At 37.9% G+C, this 26,173-nt stretch overlaps 3 protein-coding genes across 4 annotated transcripts in view; 1 reads left to right on the forward strand and 2 right to left on the reverse strand.

Annotated features, from left to right (window-relative positions):
• The window catches only part of RETREG1 (reticulophagy regulator 1), a 53,258-nt gene extending 50,025 nt beyond the window's left edge, over positions 1–3,233 (reverse strand). For both annotated transcript variants that reach the window (XM_081325793.1, XM_081325792.1), the window contains exon 1: positions 2,972–3,233. In XM_081325793.1, the coding sequence (XP_081181919.1) occupies positions 2,972–3,177 (206 nt within the window). In that variant the 5' untranslated portion in view covers positions 3,178–3,233. The remainder of the gene's footprint in view (positions 1–2,971) is intronic.
• Positions 250–5,834, forward strand: LOC308666834 (uncharacterized protein). The gene is made up of 4 exons (XM_081325794.1): positions 250–347; positions 2,102–2,219; positions 4,164–4,334; positions 5,278–5,834. The coding sequence occupies exons 1-4, from the start codon at positions 295–297 to the stop codon at positions 5,284–5,286; spliced, it is 351 nt and encodes a 116-aa protein (XP_081181920.1). The 5' UTR covers positions 250–294; the 3' UTR covers positions 5,287–5,834.
• A 1,072-nt stretch (positions 5,835–6,906) lies between these two features.
• MYO10 (myosin X) overlaps positions 6,907–26,173 on the reverse strand; it is a 155,672-nt gene continuing 136,405 nt past the window's right edge. Inside the window, exons 28-40 of the mRNA XM_081323252.1 lie at positions 22,440–22,533; positions 21,531–21,586; positions 19,829–19,971; positions 18,730–18,924; positions 18,281–18,438; positions 17,359–17,482; positions 16,003–16,300; positions 14,901–15,108; positions 13,956–14,092; positions 12,153–12,273; positions 10,961–11,416; positions 9,167–9,358; positions 6,907–8,619 (exon numbers count right to left, since the gene is read on the reverse strand). Coding sequence (XP_081179378.1) covers positions 8,509–8,619; positions 9,167–9,358; positions 10,961–11,416; positions 12,153–12,273; positions 13,956–14,092; positions 14,901–15,108; positions 16,003–16,300; positions 17,359–17,482; positions 18,281–18,438; positions 18,730–18,924; positions 19,829–19,971; positions 21,531–21,586; positions 22,440–22,533 — 2,293 coding nt within the window. The 3' untranslated portion in view covers positions 6,907–8,508. The remainder of the gene's footprint in view (positions 8,620–9,166; positions 9,359–10,960; positions 11,417–12,152; positions 12,274–13,955; positions 14,093–14,900; positions 15,109–16,002; positions 16,301–17,358; positions 17,483–18,280; positions 18,439–18,729; positions 18,925–19,828; positions 19,972–21,530; positions 21,587–22,439; positions 22,534–26,173) is intronic.

Below are 26,173 nucleotides of genomic sequence, written 5' to 3' on the forward strand. Positions count from 1 at the left end.
ATTATTCTAGAAATATATTTATCAGTATTCTTCTGGGGGGACAATTGGTGTGTATGTCTTTTTCTTTTTTGCACATTTTTTGGTCTTGCCTTGTATTTTAACATTTTGAATAAAAAAAATATTGAAAAAAAGAATCGTAAGAAAAAGACTTTATGAAACTAAAACTGGGAAGTAAAAATCTGTTAAACATTAAGGCAGAGTTGTCAATCAACCTGCTTAGCAAACATGGAGCAATAGTAAAGAAATGAAGGTGCTACATAGTTTTGTTTTCTTTGGCACAATCAGAAGATAAAAATGGATAATGTGAAGGAGAATTCAGTCCCTGGGGAAAGCAATGACAAACTTAGGTAAGTCATAAAACAATAATATTTTCCCCTTCCCTTGACGTAAGTAGAAGAGGACTCTTGTTGTACATGTTATGTTTTAATTGGCTGAATACCATCTTGTTTACGTATACTGTATGTTTTGTAATTTTTTTGATGCTGTGACCCGCCCAGACTTGTTTTAAAGTCAAAACAATGCCTAGATCCAATAAAACAAATATGGATAAATATGTATTTGTAATAAGAAAGATCAAAAGTGTTTCTGATGCTAATGTGGAAGCTGGTCTTGAATGAAAAAATAGTACAATGCCTCTGAATTTGGATGGCGCGGTGGCTCAGCAGTTAAGATACTGGGCTTGTCGCTGGAAAGCCCGCAACCCGGGTTCAAGACTTGAGCACCACACAACGGGCTGAGTTCCCGTTCTTACCCCAGCTCCTGCCAACCTAGCAGTCTGAAAGCATGCAAATGCGAGTAGATAAATAGGTACCATTTGGGTGGGAAGGTATCATGCTAGTCACATGAATGCAGTAATGTCTTTGGACAGTGCTGGCTCAATGGCCTTAATACAGAGATGAGCACCACTCCTTATAGTTGGCAACGACTTTCACAGTAAAATCCGCAGGGACTCCCTTTACCTTACCTCTGAATTATGAATTTGGAGGTGACTACTAACAGTAACATGGAGTACAAGAAAAACCATTCAATATTTGAGATAATTATTGGCAAGCAAACTCATATTTTGGACTCAAAGATTACATCACCAGAATTCTGTAATATCACCAAAATGAAAAGATAATGGATAGGGTGAATGGACAGTATCAAATAGTTATCCTTTGAATTGCAGCTGAGAGATATAACTGATAGCAGTTTGAGATGCATATCACTTGTCTATATAGACACCAGGAGTTAAGTCTTACTTGATGATCTGAACTAACTAGAGTAGCTGTATTTACATGACCTGTGAAGTTATGTTGTTGATTCAATCTAATTTTCTGGGTTTGAATAACGCAATACTCCGAGCGATGTCAACCCCATAAGATGATTTTGCACAATAGGATATGCTAAAATATGCCAGCTAATTTGAGCTTCCAAACACATTATATTTATACTACCAATTTCAAATTCTATTTTCTTGAGGAAGATTTGCTGGGGAAAAGAGAGTGGATTCAAAGAAAACCTTCACTATATGGTTCTTTCCCCATCTCTTATTTTGTACTGTCACTGTTGCTTTTTTCCTGTGCACCTGCTTGCTAGTGGAACAGGAAAATGAAGGTTAAAGGATGTTATTTGTGCTGCTATACAGGTCCCCTCCCAGCTCTGCTCTGCATTTATTTTGCTATTACTTTCCTCTGCCTATCTCTGGCTTCTGCTACAGGTATGGATGATTTTGCTTACATATACAGACACACACACACACACACACACACACATATATATGGCTTTGCCTGCAGTCAGCTGTTCTGGCCACCCTGCTAATTAAAACCAACCACCGATCACATGCAGAATCTGTAACTATTTTCTATATTTCACATTTCCTTGTCAGTTTTAGCTCCACCTTTCCTTTAAGCATTCTCTAGATGCTTTGATGTTCCTAGCATCATCTAGTTGCAGCTGATTCACCTTCCCCTTCCACACTGCGTTCCTCTCACCAATTACTATTTTATTCTTCTAGCTATTATTTTCCCATCTAGTCTCTCTCTCTCTCTCTCTCTCTCTCTCCTGTCCCCTCCCCCACCATTAACTTATTCCGATGGGCTTCCATTCTTTCCTTTCGGAGCGTCCCTGGGGAAATCTTTTGCAACACCACCATCTTTGAAGAAAAGAAAGAAAACAGAAGGATCCAGCACCGAGGAGGTGCAGAAGAAAAACAACCGATCGGAAAAGCCCTTAGCAAGGTAGGAGGAGCACACACACACACACACACACACACACACACGTTTATTTAAACAGAATTCAAACCTACCCCAAATACATAAGTTCTCTGCCTTATTTAAACAGAATTCAAACCTACCCCAAATACATAAGTTCTCTGCCGTAGGGGGCCGTTGGTTCCTACAGATGAAGAAACCAGTTGTGGTTCCTCCAGACAGAGAGAGGGGAAAAAAATAATAATCCTTCCTACTGTGCCTTAATTAAATTATGAAATTAAATTATGGAATTCACCACTATACGATGAAGCGAAGGCTCTTTCTTGGCTTAGGCGGCTTAGAAGGATTAAGCAAACAGACACGCCAGGTAGTTAAGAGTTAAAGCACTGGTCGCCTATTGAAACCTCCCCAACACAGAGAGAACAGGTCTCTTACTTTCATGCTCTTTTTTAAAAAAAAACATCCAGACGGCCGCTGTTGGCAACAATCCCCCTAGACTGGACGGCATCATCAGCCCTCCTAACTTAGCACTCTGTGCATGCTCGGGAGCAGCCTTTTCATTAGCGCGCCCTTAACGCGTTTTCTATCAGAACCAAGGAACCCATGCCGGAGCGGAGCCAACTAAAGGGCGAGAAAGCAGGAGGAGGAGGAGGAGGAGGAGGAGGAGGATGGAAAGGCGGGTGGGGGGGGGTGTCGGGAGAGAAAGAAAGCAAATCTCTTCTTTGAGTCTTAATTCAAAGAAGCGTCCGGGGACCGAGATGCGCGGCTGCGTGGCTCACCAGAAGAGCAGGTTGGCGCAGAGGAAGCTGGCCAGGGTAAGGAACGGCCTCTTCCAAGTCAGCGCCTCCATCGCGGAGCAATATTCCGTATCCGGCTGCAGCTCAACGTTTCGCTCTTCTTGGTTCGCCGCCGCCGCCGCCTCCTCTAACCGGGGCCCCTCCTGAAGGCTCGGTGGCAACATCACCTGCTCCTCCCCGCCATCCATGTCGCTTACAGCGCCCGACACCAGACAGAAGCGCCAAGCCAAGCCAACGGAGGCTTTGGGAACATCCGGGCATACTCCAGCCTCCTATTCCGCCCCCTTTGCAAGGCAGGAGCCAATAAAAACCTCCGAAGAAGGCTAGGCGAGGCCTGGTGATTGGCTACTTTGGGGAGAGGGTCTCCAAAGCAAGGGGGTCTTCAAACTTGGCCCTTTTATGACTTGTGGACTTCAACTCCCAGAATTCCTCAGCCAGCTTTGCTGGCTGAGGAATTCTGGGAGTTGAAGTCCACAAGTCATAAAAGGGCCAAGTTTGAAGACCCCCTGCTCCAAAGCCTGCAAGAAGAGTGCAGAAGAAGAAAAGCTAAAAGGGGAGTGGGAGTGGGGTGGGGAAGAAATAGGCTTCAGGGTTGGTAACGAGCGTTGAGGGTGAAGGGGGCGATTTGTCTGGAGTGGCGTGCAAATAACCCGTGTGTATCTTGTCACAGAGTGGGGCGTGTTGGAGAAAGGGGAGGGACCATGGCCGGGGAAAACTTGGGGAGGACGCGATCGATTTAGGCGAACTCGTTGTTGCAAAGTCACCGTGGGAAGCGTACGCTCCAGGCATTATTAGAAACGCAAAGGAGCGAGCTAGGGGAGACGGAACCTGTATTGCTTGGTCAGAAAAAAAAATGAAAAGTCTTCTTCTTCCAGCACAAGTGTGATAGCGCCAGTATTGGATTTATTTATTTATTTTTTCTGATTTAACAATCGGTTCTTCTTTCCCATCTGTTTTCTTGTCCTGGTCTGTTTGCAAAATCTCTCCGCGCTTGTATACATATTTTAAAAAGGGCATACTAGTATCCTCTTTTTTAATACTTGCCCCCGTTTTCTCAAAATATTTACCTAACATTTTTGTCAACAAGCTTACTTACAAAGGAATTGTCTTAGCCCCCATTGTTAATGTATCATTTAAAAAGTTATTGGCAAAAGATTTTTTTTCCCCTTACTAGGATTGGGGAGAGCTGCCACCTGGATTGTACTACATCGAATGTTCTTATTTTCGTTCATTGGGGAATATCGGAGATGGGTGGAAAGAAGAGGAAGGCGAATTCTATCTTGTTAGTGTTGCCAAATGTATAATAAACCCTCTGATAGGTAAAACTACGAATACGTCTTATCAGGTAAAACATCTATTCACTTCCAGTATTTTAATTTTGTCATAGAAGAATTTTAGTGTCATGCTCTTCCTTACTTCAATAAACAATAGTATCCCATGCTTAGTGTTTCTGAGTAATCCATAGTGATTTCTAATATGAACTAATATGATCTTACAGCAGAAACTGTTTTTGCTGTAAGATATCAAATGGCTGCAACAAATTGTGATGACTACCTATCAAACAATGAGATCAGTTCCAACCCAGTGGAGCTCATTTGAAAGCCCTTTTTCTTTCTTAACAGAATGGCAGCTTTTCCCATTGAGCTAAAGTATTCTATCTAATTAACCTGAAGTATCCCCTAGTTCTGAAAGTGTTTTATTTGCTCAAAAAGAAATACGATCTATAAAGACTTGTCTGCAGAGTACCAAAGGCAGATTTGAATGAAACTTTTTCAAAACCTATACATTTTATTAAGAATGATAAACAGTGTTAATTTATGATAGGTTACTGCTTTAAATAGTAAGGCTAAAAGAAAATTGGATTTTTGGAATAAGCCGCCTGGAGTCACTGAGAGTGAATTGAAAGGTCATATAAATTTTCTTAAATAAATAAAATAACACAAGTCCAACATTTTGGGTCAGAATTTAAAGTTGCATCTACGAACAAAAGTTTACTTCCAAACATTTCTCTTCTTATATTCAACAATCAAAATTTTCAAAGATATTCTGTACAGTATGCCATATTTACTTTCTGAAGAACATGCTATCCATTTTGTATGTTTATAGATTGTGTTTTAATATCTCCTATGAACCATCATATCTATAAAACTTGTGATAATTTCATCTCTATTGTAAAATTTATCTTTTCCACTTATGAAAGGAGAGAGACAACTTTTCTAAGAATGGAAATAGGGTTTGAAATGCTGAAAATGAAAAAAACCTGTTATTTGTGTCTTTTGTGCTCTCAGGGTCCTTAATGCAAATTTAGGGTTACTTCCCTACCTTTGGATCCAATCTACAGTACATGATTTTACATTGAAGACTGTAACCTAATACAGAGATAGCTTAAATGGGAAACACTCATCTTCCTCCACCACCACCACCCTTTTTCCATTTTGAAAGTCCACATTGTTCTGTAAATGTTAGGTTGTCCTTAAACTATGTAATTGTATTGCTTATTAATGTTGATAGTTTTTTCCAAAGACTCATACATATCCTGTTAACATACCTACTCAGGTATGCATGGGAAGAGCACAATAGTATTCTGCTGATGTTCCCAGTAACTGCTTTATGTTTCTGGTATTGGAAGTAGTACATCACCAAAAATATGATATTTATTTTAGTACTATGAGCGCCAAATATATCCTTAATAACTTTGGTATCTCATCTTAAATGACCATCTTATCTTTCTCAGTTGCTGTCTAAATTGTTCACTTTGTTAAGAAGATGATAGGACTTGGGCACCATTCATATAAAAATAAGTCACTTCCAGCAAGCACGAAAATTTTTTAAATTTTCGTTTCAGTACTACCTATTAAAATAGCAATTAAATTATCAAAATGATATTTCAGGGAGTGCCAGAGAATGCTGACCTCTCACTCCAAATAAAGCATCCTCCCATTATGATGATGATTTTAAGATAGTCTTTTTCTCACCCCTACAGAAAAGTCTGGAATCTGAAGCCCAGATTATAAACAGCTTAATATGCATAGCTACAATTATGAGAGAATAATGTCAGTTACTAAATGCTATTAAATGACTGGGATATAGAAAAATTTTTTGAACATCTCATTTAAATCATTTGGTGATTTCTGGACTAGATATTGCAATTATTAGTGGGTCTGTTCTTGGGATATTTCTTGTACTACTTTTCCAGAAAAAAATAATTTTCTTAACACAAGGGGGGAAAAACCCACTGCTATAACTAGTATTTAGCACTCGCCTCACATGGATCCAGTGAAAAGGAGACAGAGCTGTGTGTTGTAAGCACCCCCAAATCTCTCAGTTAATTCATGTAAATGTTAAAGGTATTAGGATAAACTAGAACACTGCAAAAATGCCACAAAATTGAATAAAATACCTTTAAATCAAAGAAAAATTCCCTAGGACTATCTTCTGAATATGGGATTCCAAGTACATTCCAACTGCTCTCCCTATAACTTAGCAGCCTGCCTTGATGAGTATCATGATTCATAATATTGAATATTACCCGAGAGGTCCAGATGGATCAATAGAATGATATTCTCCCCGTGTCTTCCATAAAGGGCTACATCTTGATTGAATTAGGTCTAGAAAAGAAATTTAATTCAATAGTGCCTAAATCTGATCAGCCATCACAACTCAAGCATCTTATCCAGGAAAAGGAAAATTGGCCACTTGTTAATCAATCAAGAATTATAGATCTATTTAGGTTGCTTTCAGCGTTTCTAGACTTAACCTCTTAATCAGGTAAAGTGGATTGTGCCCTTGTTCTGTTCCTGAAAGTGTCTCCCCAAAAGCTCTGATGCCTTGAAAAATAGCCTTGTAAGATTTCTACAGAGATACAATTTCCTTCAACCGGGTAGGATGCTAAGACACAAGGTATTCCCTCCAAACTCTTAATCCTGGAAAAACAGAGTGGGATTAAAATATTTATTCCCAGGGTTTTACCCCGCTTCAAAGAAATAAGTCCTAGTATTTTCCCCCAAAGCCCTAAAGGTGGACCTAGATTGTAATGTTCAGATGGCTGAGGCTGCCTTTCCCTCTTTCTTTCCTGCTTACAAGGGGAGACATGAGCGAGACAATCTTTCTATCGTGATGACGTTTATGAAGCATTTCATATAAAGACTTGAGGGCATGTACTATAGTCCTTTCAGCAGTTAATTTCCTCAAACCTGAAATAAATGTGTTTTAGTATGTACATTCATATTTGCTGAGATTTGTATTGTGATGTATATATTGTATATTTTGTTACAGTTGGTTATATTGAGTTATCAGGTACAGGAGAGAGAAATAGTTATGTATGGCTGCTATCATTTCATTGCAATACTGGATTTTCCCTATTTGAATTTCTGTAAGATGTTTAGTAACTGTAAATCCCTTCAGGTATACTGTACTGTAGAACAACAGGATATGGAACTTAAAAAAAAAACACCCGTCAATATTTATATTACAAGCCACTATGACTGGAGGAAGGTCAAGTATTATGTATTAATTAAATGTAGAACATGTGTCTTAGCTTCCTCAGGCTGACATCAAACCAGGTTTCTTTTACAGAAGGTTTCCCAATTAATAAAACTCTAAATCTAGCAGACAAAAATTCCATGAAATCAGTGCTTTTAAAATAAATGTTTACTGTTTTTAAAAACAGCTTCATAGAATGAAGACAAATGATTGAATATTGTGCTGATAATGACATATCCATATTAAAGGTAGTCTATAAATACAATTTCTTTCATCTACATGAGTTAAATACAGCAGTAGAGAAACATAGATGTGTTACGTATATGTAGCAAAGGGTGAAAAATATCTCTGAAAGAAAGTACAAAAATTTTGAAAAATTTGCCATATTTGTAAATAAAACTTGCCTAATAAAGACTCTCTACCATTGAGACTATTATAGCTCTGAATTATTAAAATATACAGAAAGACTGTTTACACCATTGCACATTATTATTCCCTTTTAATTTTAAAAGTGTGTGAAACATGGAATAAAGTTAGCGGAATTGACCTGAATTGGATCCATGCACACATATGAAAGGATGCGGGAGAGGGGGAAAATACAACATTGCCCAGTAAAGTCCATAAAGAAAGCTGCCTGCAGCATTCCAACACAGAATCTTCTTTCTCATGAATGAACCAGCCAGTTAGTGCAAAAATGACTGTATTACATTCTCTTTGCTATCCTAAGTGGTTTATTCAAAACACAACCCCTCTACTAATATAGCAGAGGTCAATGCAGGTGGGCTTACACATTTTAAGGCACTTCTTACTGCTCAGAAGACAGTGTATTATGTTAAGGCATGGAGTACGTTATTCTGGAGGTAAAAAAAAAGTTTTCATGGATTGATGTTCATAAGCACACGTTGAGTATGAGAATATGCAAGCGTTTAAGCTTGCTAAAATTCTCCTGGAAGAGGTGTCAATCACCATTTTTGGAGAAAACGTGGTTGGTAGAGATGTTCCAACAGTGAAGGCCAAACAGGACAGATTTTCCGACTTCACCTGGAGCTGCTTTGGCTTCCACGACTACTCTCTGATCGAGATGTGCTGTAACGCTTTTTCACAATCATGCTGATATAAGCTTTCATCAGTTTGGCAATATCAATGACCTATACACATCAAGCAAAATCAGTTAGTGCACTGTCTTTGTTGTTGTGCAAATACAAAATTATACACCTGCAATCTCACCTAGGCCTGGAAAACATGAGGCACATTTTTGTTAAGTTGATCCTTAATTAATATGATTTAATAAAAGCAATTTGGGCTAAAGTGAAACTTTATTCATATTTTTTTAAAACAAGAAACACTGAGGGAAATATCTTTTGCAGGGATCCCCAACTCCCGGGCACAGACCAATACCATTACGTGGCCTTTTAGGAATTGGGCCACATAGCTTGAGGTGATCAGTGGGTGAGAAAGCAAAACCAAAACCATCCTTTCCCCAGTCCATGGAAAAATTGTCTTCCACAAAACTAATGAAACTGGTGCCCAGAATGTTGGGGACTGCTGATCTATTGGATTATAAGAACTCCAAGAAATTGCCTATGCAGTTAAAATGACGATGAAAGGAGGAACAATGTGCTTAAGCCACTATGTATATATTTTAATGGAATAAATAATTTCAAAAATTCTTATTCAATTCTGATTTTCGCTCACCTCACTGGTTCCAAAAAGCAGCTCTCTCTCATCCACCACAATCTTGTACACATTAGCAAGTGGAGCTCCAAAGGAAAGAATATGTTCATACTGAAATATTTCCAATGGTCTGCCTTCTCCACGCTTGTATACAGAAACCGCTTCTGCACTAACACCCAACCAAAGCTCTTGAGGAAATCCTCCTTCTTTACACTAGGGAAAGAAAAAATAATAATATTAAGATGAATGGTGGAAACATAGTATAAATGATACCAATTCCCTGTTACAACTGTTCAAATAAATTTGGAATGATCACCTTAACAGTTTCTGTATTATTTTTCAACATAAATCTTCCACAATACTTTTCTCATCATTTTACATGCGAATGAGTCAACTGCCTAATTCTTTTAAGTGGTAAAGGTTTGCATAAAGATGCCAACTTCAAAAAGGAACTGACTAATGGGTATATATGTATGTATATATTACACAATAATAGGTAACGAATCATTATGTATTTAAAATCCCTTGGACACTTGCTTATTAAAAACACCTTATAAAATCCCAGGCATGGAAAATATCAAAAGATGATTTTCTTTTAAAGTTAGATTTCTTAAACCTGAAACCTTTCTAATATCTGGATGTCAGTATTAATTCAAAAAGTGCACAAAATGGTTGAGCTGTATGATGTGTGGAAAAATGGCAATTAAGATGGGGTGTGAATGAGTAATCTTGAATTGCTGCTCACCGCGTGTATAGATTGGATTGGATTTGGATTTATTTCCAAACAGGAGCTCTAGAATGTGCGGAGGTACCAGTATAGCACTTATCTGCTATACTCTTTAAAGCCGCCACATCTTTTCCCAGGATCAAGTGCTAAGTACAGAAGGTAGTTGTGTAATCCTAAGAAAGGATGTGATTGCTTTAATGAATTGCAGATTGATGCTATTATGCTACCATGCACTCCAAAACACTGTTTTATTTATACACAGTGATTCCATTTTAAGGCTGTTTAAGCACCAGTAGATTTGTTCCTCTTCTTATTTGCCAGTGTAGATTACATGGAGTTCTTGCTTAATGACCCTGATTGGGACTAGCAACTCTATCACTAAGTGATGTGGTATGAATGAATGAACCTTTATTGGCAAAGTACAACCATGTATACATTGAGATTGGCTGAGCCTCCCTTCGTGCCCCCCCCACAACTCAGTGGTAGTTAAATGAGACATCACTTAAGTGCCCTGCTTAGCACCAGCAGATCCAGCATCCCAGCTGCAGTCATTAAAAGAGACATCACATGAATATAACGTGCAACTTCCTGTTGGCTTTCCCATTGACTCTGGAAAAGTCATAAATAGTAATAACATGCTCATGAACGCGGTAACTATTGCAAATGTGTGACGGTTGCCAAGCATCTGACTTGAGATTATGGACACATAAGATTGAAAACTTCAAGAACAAGTCCTAGGTCATTTCCCCCCCCCCCCCCCCAGAGCTGTTGTAATTGAACAATCACTAAACAAAAGATGTTAAGTGAGGACTATCAGTACTGTCACCTTGTTACAAAAACGCTTGAAGCAGAAAAATAATGGCATGCTCTCTCCCTTCCTCTCTTTCACATGAACTGTTGCTATCATCTACTATTATCCGTTTCTCAGTTTCTTTTTAAAACTCTCTCATCCATGCTAGCAAACAGCTCAGGAGAAGAAGGAATGTAGAAATTAAAATGCAGACATTTTAAGTTGTTGCCTACTGCACACTATATTTAGTTATAGCTTCTTAGTCCATGATTATATGGTGGAAGGTTGGCATGCTCACCTCTACATCAAAGAGCGTTGACCCATAGCCGGGCCATTCCTTAATTAAATTCATGTACTTTGCCATTGCTTGTTCTTGAGTCATTCCCTGCATTTTTTTCCATTTATCAATCATACTAGTCCTGGCTGCAGAGATCTCCTCCCTAATCCACATATTAAGCATCTGATCCTCTTCCATCTTCTGCTTAGTAACAGAACTGCTCCGGAAACTCCTTCTTAGAGTCCCTTCCAGAAAGTTGTTCCGCTTCCTCTCAAACCTCTCTGTTGGCACAAAAACTTTAGTGGATTGAACAATACGAGACTTCAGCTTCTGCAAGGGGTAAACATCCTCCATTTCTGGTACTGAAACATTGGATGAAGAATAGTCCCCTTGTAGATATTGGAGTCGCAAGGCAGCAAGGACCTGGAGGGTTTCTTCAGGAGCTGGAAAATGGCCCTGAATCACAGCTTCGTGTGCCTAATAAAAAGAAAAACAATATTTTTTTTCAGGAATTTATGTCATAACATTCTGAATTCTAAATCTAAGTTTGATAAATGAACTGGACCTGCCAGGAATTCATCAACTGCCAGAAACTCATCAACTGATCATCAAAGCAGCAACATTCTGCCTGCCCCTTCCTTGGTCTGGAGCTATCATTTGGAATACTTGTTTTAGTGGATTGTTGTAAATATTACAGTCAGATAAGCAGAGGGCCAGTTTGGTATAGTCGTTAAGGCACTAGGCTAGAAACCAGGAGACTTAAGTTCTAGTCCTGCCCTAGGCGTGAAAACTGGTTGTGTTACTTTGGGCTAGTCACTCTCAGCCCACAAAATCAGGTTTTGGCAACAAGCTGGTTGGTCACGTCCTGTTGCAACCAATGGATCAACAGTTGGTTGATCCAAAAAAAGTGGATCTTGCACCTGTGGGAAAACATTAGGAAGAAAATAAATTACAGTAAGATAAGTGGTATGAAGGACTTTGAAGTGCTTAAGGTATTTGTATTTGTATATGTGTGGTTTTGCTTTTCAAATTTTTCTCTTATTATTGGATAACATCTGGGAAAAACAAATTTAAACATCATTTGCTAATAACTTTTTTGGTAGTTTCCTCTATTAATTTGATCTAAATGGCACTGTGTTATTACTTTGTGTGCATGTGTGTGTAATACACACACAGAGAGTACATCTTTGTCTAACAAAAACCCCTTTTTTACCTGCTCAAACATAAATGCAAATTCCACACCATCTTTTGGTACATGCTCAATGTCTAGGAAGCAGTAGAGTTTGAAATAAAATTTCCATGCTGCATAGTCACTTTCTGAAGTGGCACCAATCCTGGAATGACAACAACAACAGTTGTTATTACTTGTATTCTCTTGACTTGGTAATAGAATTAAAACCTAGTTTACCTCTGGTTAAATCTGTATAATCTGAACTGTGGTGTTTCAACAAAACAGTAAACCAGGACGAGAACTTTGCCTTATTCTCAAGCAGTGTGTGCTATACCATTTTCAGTCAACCATATTTGATTTGAATTAACAGGAGGGATTAATTAAATTAATGAAAAAGCAAAAGCTTTCTAATATGGCCACATCAGATTTTTAGTTTATTGATTCCTTAGTCAGCCAGAGCTTGACACTACAGTTGGAAGTTTATTTTTTAATACTGGTTAATAAAAAGTAACCATAACAGTTAGGTTCACATATGAGGTGACGTTTTTGCTGATTGATTGTGTGAAAATGTAAGACATATAATTGGACAGTATGTATAAATAGGCTGCTCATAATAGCAAGCCATAATTCTAAACAATTCTGGTTTATCATTACATTCAAGCACAACTGAGTAAAATAATAAAAGCCTTCATATAATGCAAGTGTGTATGAAAGCAATATTTTTGTATACAAGGTTTCCTCCTTTTTGAGCGTGATTTTTTTTTAAAAAAAGCTGTGGATGCTTCCAAAATGTTTTTACAGTGGTGCTTTGTACATGGCATGAGTGCAGTACTTTTTTTGCTATTCACTTAAGCAGCTCAACATGGCTTGGGCTTCTTTATGAACCTCAAAAATGCAGCTAGTTTAAGGAATCTACTTATTAAAGTTAATACAATTCTTAAAGTTATGTCACTGTTTTTCAGATTTGCTGGGAAGCGTGAAAAATGTTGGGATACTTTACTGAATGCAGAGAAGTGCTGTGATTGCACATAGTCTAAAGCAAATCTTTCAAACCTTTATAGGGAGTTGAAAAGTTTGAGAGAAAATAAATGCATACTGAAGACATTAAAATCTGAAGTATGTCTGAATGGCTCATCAGTCTTAGCATAAAACATAACACTTTTTCTAAAGCTTGTTCTTATTGCAATCATTAGTTTTGCTTCAATATTAGTGACAACCGTGGATATGTAATCAGCAAACAAAAAGTTCTATAATGTCCGATATTGGTTAATTGTGCTTCTATAGCAGACATGTCAAACACAAGGTCCGGGGGTCGGATCCGGCCCGCGAAGTGGTTTCATGTGGCCCCTGAAGCCATCCTGGAAACAGTAAGGGAATGGCCCCCACTGCCTTGGCCCTGGCCCAGAGACCCTCCTTCTGCCAGAGACCCTCAGATCTGGCCCACTCCTGCCCAGGCCCCCATAGGCACCCTTGATGTGAACGATGTAGAGCTGGCCATGTCCACCCAGTAGGCCATATGCACTCTAGCCATGCCCACCCAGTAGGCCACGCCCACTCATGCCACACCCACCCGGCCCCTTGTGGGCAACCGCAATGCTGATGTGGCCCTCAATGAAATTGAGTTTGACACCCCTGTTCTATAGATACACTACTTGTAGGAAGTCCTCTCCCCTCGACAATCCTGAAATGAGCAAATCCAAATGAGGAAGGACAGTAGAAATGCAGTGGATCATAAAAGCATCTTTTGGCAGAGGGGAGGGAGATATTATCAATCCAAGTAAAAGAAATTCAGAAAGCTAATAGGAGAGAGATTAATTGCATGTTTATTAACAAAGACACACTTACTTTTCAAACTTTGCCAAGACGTCAGCCACAACAGTTCTACTTTCAATAGCTTTATCTGTAATTCCATTGTATTCAAACAATGCAAACATATTTCTGCTGTCTTCCATCCCCAAACCTCGAATTAATTTTTCAACAACCTAGGGGATAAAATAAAAAAGACTGTTTGATCTTATCTTGTCCTCTTTATGTATTTTAATCTTGACATTTCATATCAGATTTGCAGGTATTTCTTTCTCAACCAAAGGTTGTTGTGACATAAAATTTACAACTTTTAATTGGCTAGTATATGGGCAATTGTTAACAGTTACACAAAACCAGATCCCAGCTTTACCTTTTCTTCTCAGAATGCTCTGAATTTGTATACTAGAAATATTAGAATACAAATACAAGATCATTTGTAAAAAAAGGTCATATATATAGTTGTTCCATTAAAATTATGCAGTTTAGTGTGCAGCATAATCATAAGCCAATATAATATATATCACAAATACAAATAATTCCACAGTTTTAAACTATTTCTGCTATCAAATTATTCTTGATATTTGCATTATTTAATTCTGTTCTGTGAGTTGGAAGCTGTTGTAAATCAATCCGTTAATATGTTCACAATGAAAGAGAGGCAAGGCATAAATAAAACATGTCATTGTACATTCGTTCTTTAAAAACATCCTATATATTACAAAGAGATGGACAACCTACTTGCTCACTAGTAAATTACTAGGTCAATTTCACAATCTGTGTTATTCCACCACACATTCATAACCCAAGAATACACATTGGGAAGACATACCCATTTTCAAAATGGTTAGAATTTTTTTTATTTCACAAGGAAAACTTGTCATATGTTGGTACATTTGTGCATATTAATGAATGTCCAGTATTATAGGATGTGGATTTCTAAAGTTAGTCATTATCAAATCCTTTTTCCATTGCAAAACTTCTCACCTCGCCAGCAGTGGTGTGAGAATTAATTGTGATTTTACAGGAACCTCCTCCATGACAGTAGACAGTAGATGTCATTTCCTGTCTGTTGATCAAAGCTTCAATTTCATCCCTGGATGGCACAAATTCTCTGCCTTTGGTTTTTTTAAGGGATTCATAAATGAACAAGGCGTATTTTGCCATTTCTGTGACTGGAAATTGATCATGGATCCTGTGGGAGAAATATTAACCTTCATTTTCTTGTTGAATTTAGTTATTTTACCCTATATGCGTTTATGCTTTGGTGATGCTGACCACTCCTTTCCAAACCATGGCTCCTTTCTTAAGGTTTCCTTAGGGTAGGTTAGTTTCATAGCAATCTCTCATTACCTCCTCCAAACTTGCCTAGGACTCCTGATTTGGATTTGTTTCCTGTGTGGTGTAGTTGGGTCAACAAGGCAGCGTAAATCCTACTTGCATTACCATCCCTATTGATTTTTCAGTGAGGTACTTGAGTCTATCTGCCCATTCCCTCCCCAGATATGAAAAAATGAACTTTGAGGCAAACCATGGACCTATTATTAAGTTGTATTCAGAATAGTTCTCCGTACAAGTAGTCCTTGACTTATGAGTGGTTGCCTAGCGTCTGTTCAAAACTATGATGCACTACCCCAAGAGTAGTGATTTCATCTGATTTCAAAGTTACAATGGCTGCCTTCTGGTGGTCATGTCACCGCATGCTGGGTGCCAATTTGCATCTATGGACATTTAAAGCATAACCCACAGTTGTGTGACCATGTTTTGTGATGTGTTTTTTTTTTTTTTGCAAAACCTGGAATTTACTTTTTAGCAAAACCAGCCCATAGTGAAGAAATGGTTCACTTAATGACCACAGCAAAAAAAAAATTGCAAGATTGGGTGAGTCATGTGGGTGATCTGCTTCATGATGATCACGACTTATGTAATGGGAAGGCTCCATGATGATTGTAAATTGTGGACTTACATTATTTATTTATCCCAAAAGGACCTAGATGCCGGGTGATATGTATAACAGCATAGAAACAAAGCTTCATCCACCAAAGGGACTCCCCAAACTACCAACCTTTATTGTCCTAGTTCCACTTACCTTTTAAGATGGAATTTCAAGTATTTGAGAATACTACGGCTTGGCAAAAACATGCAGCTCATGCAAGTGAGGATCTGCCAGCTATATAGATTGCCAAGGCTTCCTGGATTAGGCATTTTGCAGGTCTGTTTGATGAGCTGACAGTACAATTCATCACGCAGAGGCCGTAAATCATGTCCGGTCTGGAGAATACCCTGAATAATGGGAATGGGATCTGGTACAGACTCCAGTTGCTGCAGAGAATTAAATATTTTGATAGCTTCGTCCTGCAAAGTTGTGTAGCCTTTGTCTCTTAGTACTAGAAAAAAGAAGCATGCAAAAGTGCCTTAAGTTGACCAGAGGCCAAATAAGTTATTTCAAATAGGGAAGCATGAAACAAACTACAGGCAGTCCTCAACTTACAACAGTTCATTTAGTGACCGTTCAAAGTTACAACAACACTGGAAAACTTATGACTTATGACCGTTTTTCACACTTATGACTGTTGCAGCATCTCCACGGTCATGAGATCAAAATTCAAACACTACGCAACTGACTCATATCTGCAGCGTCCCGGGGTCATGTAATCACCGTTAGCGACCTTCTGGCAAGCAAAGTCAATGGGGAAAATTCACTTAACAACCGTGTTACTAACTTAACAACTGCAGTGATTCACTTAACAGATGTGGCAAGAAAAGTCATAAAATGGGGCAAAACTCACTTAACAAAAGTTGCACTTGGCAACAGAAATTTTGGGCTCAATTATGGTCGTATGTCGAGGACTACCTGTATTAATATTCCAAATAAAAATTTACAGAAATTACGTTTTCTTAAATTGTAAGAATGTAACAGTTATTTCTTCAATAAATGATACTTTTTGCAAATAAAAAGTCTTTTAAAAAACACTATATGTATTTTTTTCTTTTGGAGTTGAATCCTGGGTGGTTCTGGCTCCAAGCTAATAAAATTAATTTCCCTTTATAGGAACAGTAACTTTTCTAAAGTCAAGTCATTAGCTATTTTATAAGCTCAGGCTTCTTGAATGCAGTCAAAATTTTTGTGAGGATTATGAATGAATCATATCTGAAACGGTTGGATACTAGGTGTTTCTTTTTCCCTAGTTTAATATTAGCCTAGAAATTGGAAATATGAGAGAAGAGGTAAAATAATCTGGAAAATAAAAGAATCACTGCACTGAGTACATGTGAACTATTCTTGGTTTAAACACTGTATCAAGACTGCAGAAGAGACCTTATCAATGGGCTATGCAAATGAGTAAGACCTCTTGAGAGTGTGTACAGCAAAGGCGCTTATTCAGAAGTGGGTTTGTGCCATAATAGGCTGGCATATCTCAAAGGCTTCTTAATCAAAACTTACTATTCAGATTGATGTCCCCATAAGGAAGGGGTAATAGTGGAGAATGAAGGGGATGCTGTGTATAACGAAGAATTGGGTTCCTCTTATAGATCTGTTCGACAACTTCAGGGTTCAGGCAATTCTCCTATATAAATGTGTAAAAAAAAAAGATTTACCAAGAGTGGAGTAAGAAATAACAGAATTCTAACTGACTGTGAAAGATCAGTAGCAAACCAAATTATTTAAAAATACCAAAGGAGAAAATAGCAATAGCGATAGCACTTAGACTTATATACTGCTTCCCAGTGCTTTCCAGCCCTCTCTAAGGGGTTTACAGGGTCAGCATATTGATCCTGGCTCCTCATTTTACCAGCTTCAGAAGGATGAAAGCCTGAGTCAACGTTGAGCTGATGAGACTCGAACTGCTGAAATGCTGGCAGTCAGTAGTCAGCAGAATTAGCCTGCAATGTTCCATTCTAACCACTGCGCCACCACAGCTTTTGCCAAATGACTGCCAGAAGGACATGACCTGTCTTTAAATTCCGATTTATAGCCCACGCCTTATTGTGAAATTCTATCTAAACTAGCCATGCGCAAATATGATGCAAAATGATCTGGAAATTTAAAAGCAGAGAAATATTAGATGTATATTTAAACTTTTCCACAACTTTGGGGGGGGAAAAAGTCTTCGTAAGAGATATAAAATAGCTTTCCTTGACCTAACGACCTCTAGATGGCATCAGAGCATGATCAGTATAAAAAGGTGGAAAGACAAATGGTGCTGGTTGAGATATCAGTAGCTTGAACTGTGCTAGTAACAGGAGTTGACGAATCAGAAAAACAACAATGAATCGCATCTGTTCCTGAACATTATGACAGAAAAACAATATATAATGTAGTAGGTTGCCTCCCTCTAATGACACTTTCCTCAGTGCAGTGCTACCTTAATGTCTTGAATAAGCTGCTGTGTGGGAGTATCAATTGCTGCTTTTGTGTCAATCACATTTTGGATAGCACTTGACCAGCGAGTGGCTTCATTCAGTAATTTGGTGTAAAGGCGGTAACAGTGCTTGCGTCCGTACACGGTTACATTCCAGTACCCTAAAGCAAGAATAAATAAGTGAATATTTTGTTAATTCACTTTAAAATATAATCTGATATCCCCTAAAGCTGAAATAGCTCTGATTAATCCAAAGAAAGGCAGCCAGTATCTCTTCTACCATGAGCAGCAAACCTGCAGTGCTTTTAACTGAGCAATCAAAATTATAGAGACAGTGTTTTCTGCCTATAGATTAGACACGTACAGTTCCAATGTATTTTTTTAGATTCTTAATGGTCATATTATTAGCTCTACTGACTTAAAATAAAAATTGTTCCTGAGGAATTAAGTACCTGTTTCTTTAAAGATTTTCTCATCAGGGGGCACAGCAGAACAAAGGCTGTTTAGCACCAGGGTGCCCAATTTGAGGGCATTCTTCTCTGAGCTCTTGTAATAATCCAAGGAATTGTGTGTCAGAACAAACCAACGTTTCTTCAGTTTCAGTGATGACATTTTTGGACTGTTCTTTACCTCTTTATGTAACCATCCTAGACGGAACAAGAAAAGGCACTTTCTGAATTCGCTGGAAGTTACTGATGTCAACAATAGCCTACCTGGATACTCATGAAACTGCCTATATGAGTAAAATGCTTGTTCTTGAATATCTTATATGAATGTTTGGCAGGATGCTGCCAGGCTCCAATACACTGAAGTAGACACGACAGTAGCAAAACTTCTGTTAAATCTCAAAAACATCACTTGGGATGGGTGTGGCTTTTTTGGGGGGGTAAGAGTGCAAGTTGCAGAATCGTTCTTTTACCCCTACTTTACGTCTCCGCCGTTGGTTCCTGTTAAAGGAGACCTAGGGAGCAGGAGCATAGCGGATCTTTGTCGATGAGCAAATTGGTATCAGAATGTTACCAATTATCATGCAAAAGGGAAAAAAAATCTTATGCCATAGTCTTTCCAAAAACTGAGGAGATGGACTACTAATCTCCTCTGGTTTAGGTAAATGATTTTGCAGTGATGAATTCCAGCTCTGTGCTAACATCGAACAATTATACAATTCATTTTCTGGGTATTTTTCAGAAATGTCCTTTGATTTTAGTTTCTCAAACTATAGACACTAGATAAATTAGTTAACAGTTTCCCAAACAGTCAATTTTAACTCAACCAGTTGAAGGAAGCCTATTTGCTGATTCTGCAGGTATTGCCTGATCAGCCGTATCTAGTTTACAACTATCTAATTTTATTTTGGTATCCTTTTATGACATCCAAAATAATCTGATGCTGAAGATAAATATCTCATCATGTTTTATGAAAAGGGTGGCTCTAGAGTTTTAACACGTAAAAATACATCTTTGTTCTTTGACAATTTTGTAATCATCCAATTTTAGCAAGGAACATCAAATTCTGCTCTTGCGGGAGATTTCTTTTTTAAGAAGTTCTTACCTCTCACTATGAATTCTTGTCCTTCTACTCGAGTGTCCCCTTTGGATCGTTGTAGTAGAGTGATCCAATGGTGCATCTCCTCTGGTGTATCCGCGTTGCAGTGCAGAACCCGATTAGCAGTGATGATCACAAATGAATTGGGTCTATGCAGGAAAAATAAAGGAAGAAAATGCCTGTATGGTAAACATGAGCAGTGTTTGGAATCGCAACAAAGTCTATCTGACTTATAGTTGTTGTCATTGTAAGCCCTTCTCTCTGCTTTGTACTGTGTAATGGGCCAACGCTGAATCATTTTCGTCATCAAGTTGTTCTTAAAATCACATCACTTAGCAGTTTGGCACCATCCCATAACTTAATTTTTTGAAATACAAAGGCACTTGATATTTAAACTCTGCTCAAACTCTATTATTCTTGTAATGTATCTGACTGTAATTGATACGATAGTGAGAAAATACCTATTTTGAACTGGTTACGACAAGCAAATTTCCCTCTGGCAACTCTAGATTTCTATGAAGTGGTTGAACAATGAAGTTGCAAAACTGAGACTCTAGCAGAAGAGTCCACACAAGACCATAAATGAGTCCCTACAGCAGAACATTTGAGCTACCTTTTTCACACAGAATCTGCATAGAATTAAAGGTATGCATGTATGTTTAAAAGTCAATCTCTTGGATTAACTATCAAATTAAAAAATATCAAAAATATATAAACATGTTAGGTGTCATTAAAATGTAATATTAATAGCCTCTTAAAGGAATGAAAAAGACCAATTTTTTAAAAAATGTAGGAGAATATGAAGAAAATATAGGTCTATAAAAGTTGGGCTAGGCAAATTTATGGAAAGTAGACCTAGAAAATACAGTGAGCTGGGGTTGGCTAAATGCGTTCTACATCTTGAGGGAGTTTGGTTCCAAACATCCTTTGCTGGGGAACAGCTTTTGTATCCCTTTGCTGAGCCTCCTAAAGCAGACATGTCAAACTCGCGACGTCATGTGACGTCGCGTGACGTATCGGGACCCCGTTTTGCTGGTGGGCACGGTTTCCCTGTCCTAAAGTATCCGGAGACTACTGGAAACAGTAATACTGCTGACCCTTGGCCTCCAATCTGATATAACCAGGTTCCTCTAATGTCACTGAATTGTATATTTTGATTGTTGCAATTGTTCCTGCCATGTAATTTGGCTGCTGACTTGTAACTATTTAGGGATGTCAAAAAGGAGGGAGGGGTTAAATTGGACATTTGTTTTTGAAGGATCTGCTTCCTTTACACATGGCAAATCTATTTTGAGATGGAGTGGTGCTTCAAAAGCAGTTTATGTTGTGCTAATAACAGCCCTGTCATATATCTCAATAGAACTACATCAGGGGTCCTCAACTGGTCAATGGCCTGTTAGAAATCAGCCTGCACAACTGGAAGTGAGCAGCGGGCGAGTAAGCAAACCGAAACCATCCCCCCGTTATCTTCCATGAAGCCAAAAAGGTTGGGGACTGTTTTCCTCCATGATTAAATCTGTAGCCAAACAGCTTTACCTGTTTCATTTTCCTTGTGGGCTATGGAATTATGACCAGTATTAGTCTTCTTTCCATCCATTTCTCAAGTTATATAATCTCAGGAACTAATGAAAGTTGCTGAAATGTGTAATGGTTTTGAACAAAAGCCTTAGCAATAATTAGGAGCCCCAGAAGGGACAACGAAACTTACCGATCTGGACTATCAGATGCACAGACTGAATCAATCAGCCCTACATCTAGTGTGCCCTGTGTAAAAAACAAACAAACAAAATTATTGTGTTTATTGACCATGGAATAGAAACAGCACACAATGGATAATGACTGAACGCTGAAAGTAAAGCTATTCAAATTGTAATATATCAGCTATAGGAGATATTGAAAACAAATGCTAGTTACATGTGCATTGGGAAAACTGATCTTGGTATGACTTATTTAGTTTGTAAGGCACAAAGTCTACCCTGTTTCAAGCTTCTGGTAAAAAGATAAAAACACTTTGCAAACAGATTGCTGCTGTAGTATTTTTTAGATCCCAACCTATATATTCCTTGATATGCTGAATCAACATTTCTAATGCTGCCAATCCCTTTTCAAAGTTTCTCTTCTTGGATTATTTCTATCACTTCTAGGCAGTGGTGAGATTCAACTGGTTTGCACCACTTCGGCAGAACCGGTAGCTAATTTTTTGTTGCCCAGGCCCAGAATGGACTTCCGGAAGCAGCATCCACAAAGAACTGGTTGTTAGCATATTTGAATCCCACCACTGCTTCTAGGCCACTCTTTAATCTACTCAACTAATATTACAAAGACAGCCTGCGTGTGCATGTACAGTGATGGCTACAGTACTGATCACCAATTACACTATTTGGCAAATGTGTCAAAAGTTGCTTTGTGAAGCAGGGAGAATCTATCACATGTCATAGTGAATAAACTTGATTTCAGTCCTTCCAAAACTGGGCATCACGATGAAGATAATGGAGAAGCCACCTAATGTATAGCCAAATTAATACAAAAGAAGCTGCTCTAATACAGAAGCCTCACTGACAATTAAACCCTTTAAACATTTTTAGGGCCAGTAGAGAGCCTTTCGTTCCTTCCTTACCATGGCATTCTGTGGATTGGCCTGCTCATCGTGCATTTCTCTGATTTCCTGTTCTGTGGAAGTGTGAACTTGGCTCAGGACACTGAACCACTGACTGCAAGAGAAGAAAGACAAAAAATAAAAATAAAAAATGATCTCACTACATTTTTCAATAGTACTGGTTTGTTTGTTTTTTAATGAACAAAGCCCTCTTTGATCATTATGGGAAAAGCTCTTTCCTGCAAAGCTACAGAGCATCAACATTAATTGATTTGAAAAAAAATCTTTTAGTCTTAAATACCAAATACAGATTTTGCAACAAATAAATATGTCATAGAAATTATTTCCCATTAGGAGGAGGCAGGCTCTTTTATAACATATTTTCGTGTTCATGAAGAATGCCAACCATGATAATTAATTTAAGTCATGGTTTCATATTTTATGGTTAGGTGTATGAGACTATTAAGGAGACTATTAAAAAGTTTCTGGTCTTTGCTAACTGAAGAAACAATATTTTAAATAAAATGTAACTAATATCAGATTGACTCTATCCCAACATTTTTTCATTTCACTAATTAGTTCTCAGCTACTAATATTATATTGCTCTCATCCAGTTTCCATACATAAAGAAAATGTCCTTGAATTTTTTACACTTTCACATTCTCCTCCTTGACTCTGTAATTTGTTTAGTTACTGGCAGTTGGCCTTCTCCACATTATTCTGTTTACATTTCCTGCAGCTGAAAAGCCCCCGATGAATGTCACAACCTGCATTTTAAATGTCTACACTTCCTGGAATTAACATTTTCAGGGCATTAAGCAACTTGAGATCCCTTATAAAGATAAAAATTAATTCATAAACCAACATTGCACATGAATGAATGCATTTCCTCTAAATTACACCACCCATCATGTTATGCTATAGGTTATCTACCCAATATCTTGGCATTCAGAAAATGCACTGTAACTTTCCATTAATTTTCTGTATAAAATGGGCAACTTTCTGAGGGTCAAGATTACCTATGTGGGTGTGAGAGATTACTGGGAAGTAGTGATGTCACAGCCCAATTTTTTTCTCTCCACTAATTCCTTTTTGCAATTTTGTCATGTCTCCAACAACATTTTCTTCTTTGGATTACTAGGTGTACTTAATAATAAAAATTATTAATATGTCACATTCATCTGACATTTGTCTTTCAAAGCAAAGGCAGATTATACAAATATCATTTTCTCCTTGTTACAAGACAACGTGATTTGCCTAAGACTGCCCATTTGTGTACACACACACACACACACATTCACCTTTATTCACAGATCTGAAGGTGGCTTTTGGCTAACTAGAGAACAATTATAAGCTAAGCCGATCAGCTAATCATTAACTTCCAGGTAATGTTTCTATTTAGAATACTTTATGCTAATATTTGAGCAAAGGTTTAAAAAAAGATGACTAATGTTTTCATGATCAGAACACCACTATTAAGTCTTCTATATAATTTTTAGGATGTCCAGGTTACAAGAGAATATCATGTGATAGGCTGAAATTAATCTGCCTAAAATAGTTTTGTTTAAGTTGAGCATACAATAAACTCAACTTAAAATACTAGCAGACATAGGCAAGAGTCAAGACAGTGTACGTCAACAGAGGTTTTTTATTAGAAAATATTTATATATTTATTTATATATTTAAATATATAAATTTATAAATATATAAATTTAAAATATATATAAGAGGACACAGGTGGGTTGCGCTTCTCAAGGTTGCACTAATTCACATGGACTTGGTGTTAGGGTAGCCTACTGGCTGTGGGTTCTGTGGGCTGCTATTGGTTTCCTAGCCTGGTACGGAGACCTCGATCCTCTTTGCCAGTACCTTGATCTTTCTGTGGATGATGTGCTCTGAGCAGGTCCAGAATGATACCATGTTCAAAGGTATCAAAGGTACCAGTGAAAAATCAAGGGCAGCCAGGATGAACGAAATGAAAAACAGCTGAGTGACTTGATGCCTGTCAGTCTCTCTTGGCTTTGCAGGTGGTTGTTGTTGTTGGGAAAATATGTGGCAGAAGCATAATGACTGAATTGTACAAAATAACAGTGGGATATAAATCTAATAATAAATAAAAACTCAGAAAATGATTTTTGATCTCTTAGTGGGTTCAATGCATTTGTTAAGACTTGATATTAATTATGCTAACCGTATGACTACTAAAACCTTTTAACCATTTTTGAAATAAAAAGTTACAAAATCTTCTGCCCTAGCTTTACATTTATTAATGCTGGCACAAGGGTTAGGACACTGAGCTTGCCGATCAGATGGTCGGCAGTTTGGCGGGTCGAATCCCGAGTGCCGCGTAGCAGAGTGAGCGCCTGTTACTGGTCCCAGCTTCTGCCAACCTAGCAGTTCGAAAGCACGTAAAAATGCAAGTAGAAAAATAGAGACCACTGCGGTGGGAAGGTAACAGTGTTCCGTGCGCCTTTGGCATCCAGTCATGCCGGCCACATGACCACGGAGACATCCTCGGACAAGCGCTGGCTTTGAAACGGAGATGAGCACCGGCCCCTAGAGTCAGAAACGACTAGCACGCATGTGCAAGGGAACCTTTACCTTTACCTTTTTAAGCTTAAAAGGTGAGAGTTTTATAACTTGATGGGAGATTCTTTGGGTCTTTCAGTTATGATGTCATTTCAACAAATCAAATTAGCTTGCTCTGCTTATATAAAGGGTAATTTTTCTGAAATATATTATCACAGATATCCAATAATTTTTTGGCTGCAAGCTTACAGTTATTTACCTGGGAGCAAATTTCACTGAATTAAATGGGGCTCACGTTGAAGAAAACTTTCATATTGGGTAATATGAAAACAACTGCCCTTCTGGGCTAATGAGAACAATTTTATTCATAAACGTTTGCACTCTCAAGTAATCAAACATTTCAGAAGAAAACTGCAAACCTTTTAATAGTAACAGTAGTCATTCAATCATTTATTGAATGATTACTCGTGACCTTATCAATAAAAATAGTACACAGCCTCATTCCAAAATAAGATAGATAGGAGGGAGTAGTATGAGAAAATACTATATGGTAATGCAAAGAGTCAGATAAATTCTCTGATGATTTTATGTAATCTAGTAATAGTGTAGATTAAAGACCAGACTGCTGTAAACTAGAGGATTGCTAAGAAATGAAGTAATTCTATAGCCAGATTAAAAGAATGGTTGTTAAAATAAAATATCAACACAGGTAGAATTACTGGTATCATAAAAACATTAAGTTTTTTTTCTTGCTCCAGACTGATTTTTCATGCAATTGGTTAGATGAGGGATAGATATCCAATTATGCAGTATAGTTATTATTTTTCTTTTAAAGGAACCATTTATTCTAAAGATGAAAATCACCAGATAGCAACACTGATGCTTGTTATCACAAATAGTATATGGTTGCTTCACGTTCAATTGCTGAACGAACAATTAATGTGCTTAATGCTTCTTCTCAAACCAAGAAAATAGGTGTGTGTGTGTGTGTTTCATTTTTCATGCCTTTCTATATAGGACGGTCTCTCAGAAGGACAGTGTTTCATGGAAAAATAAATAAAGCAAATCAGAAGAGATGAATTTGGAGAGCAGATACTGTTTATACTGCACACATAAAACTCACACAATTATCTGTATGTTTTGGAAAAAGAAAGAACGCACTGTATATATCTCAGAGGACCAAAAATAACATATTCTATAATTGCCATCTGTTATTTGAACAAATC

This window comes from Vipera berus (assembly GCF_964194415.1).
Source record: "Vipera berus genome assembly, chromosome: 3".
In the NCBI taxonomy this organism is placed as follows: Eukaryota; Metazoa; Chordata; class Lepidosauria; order Squamata; family Viperidae; genus Vipera; species Vipera berus.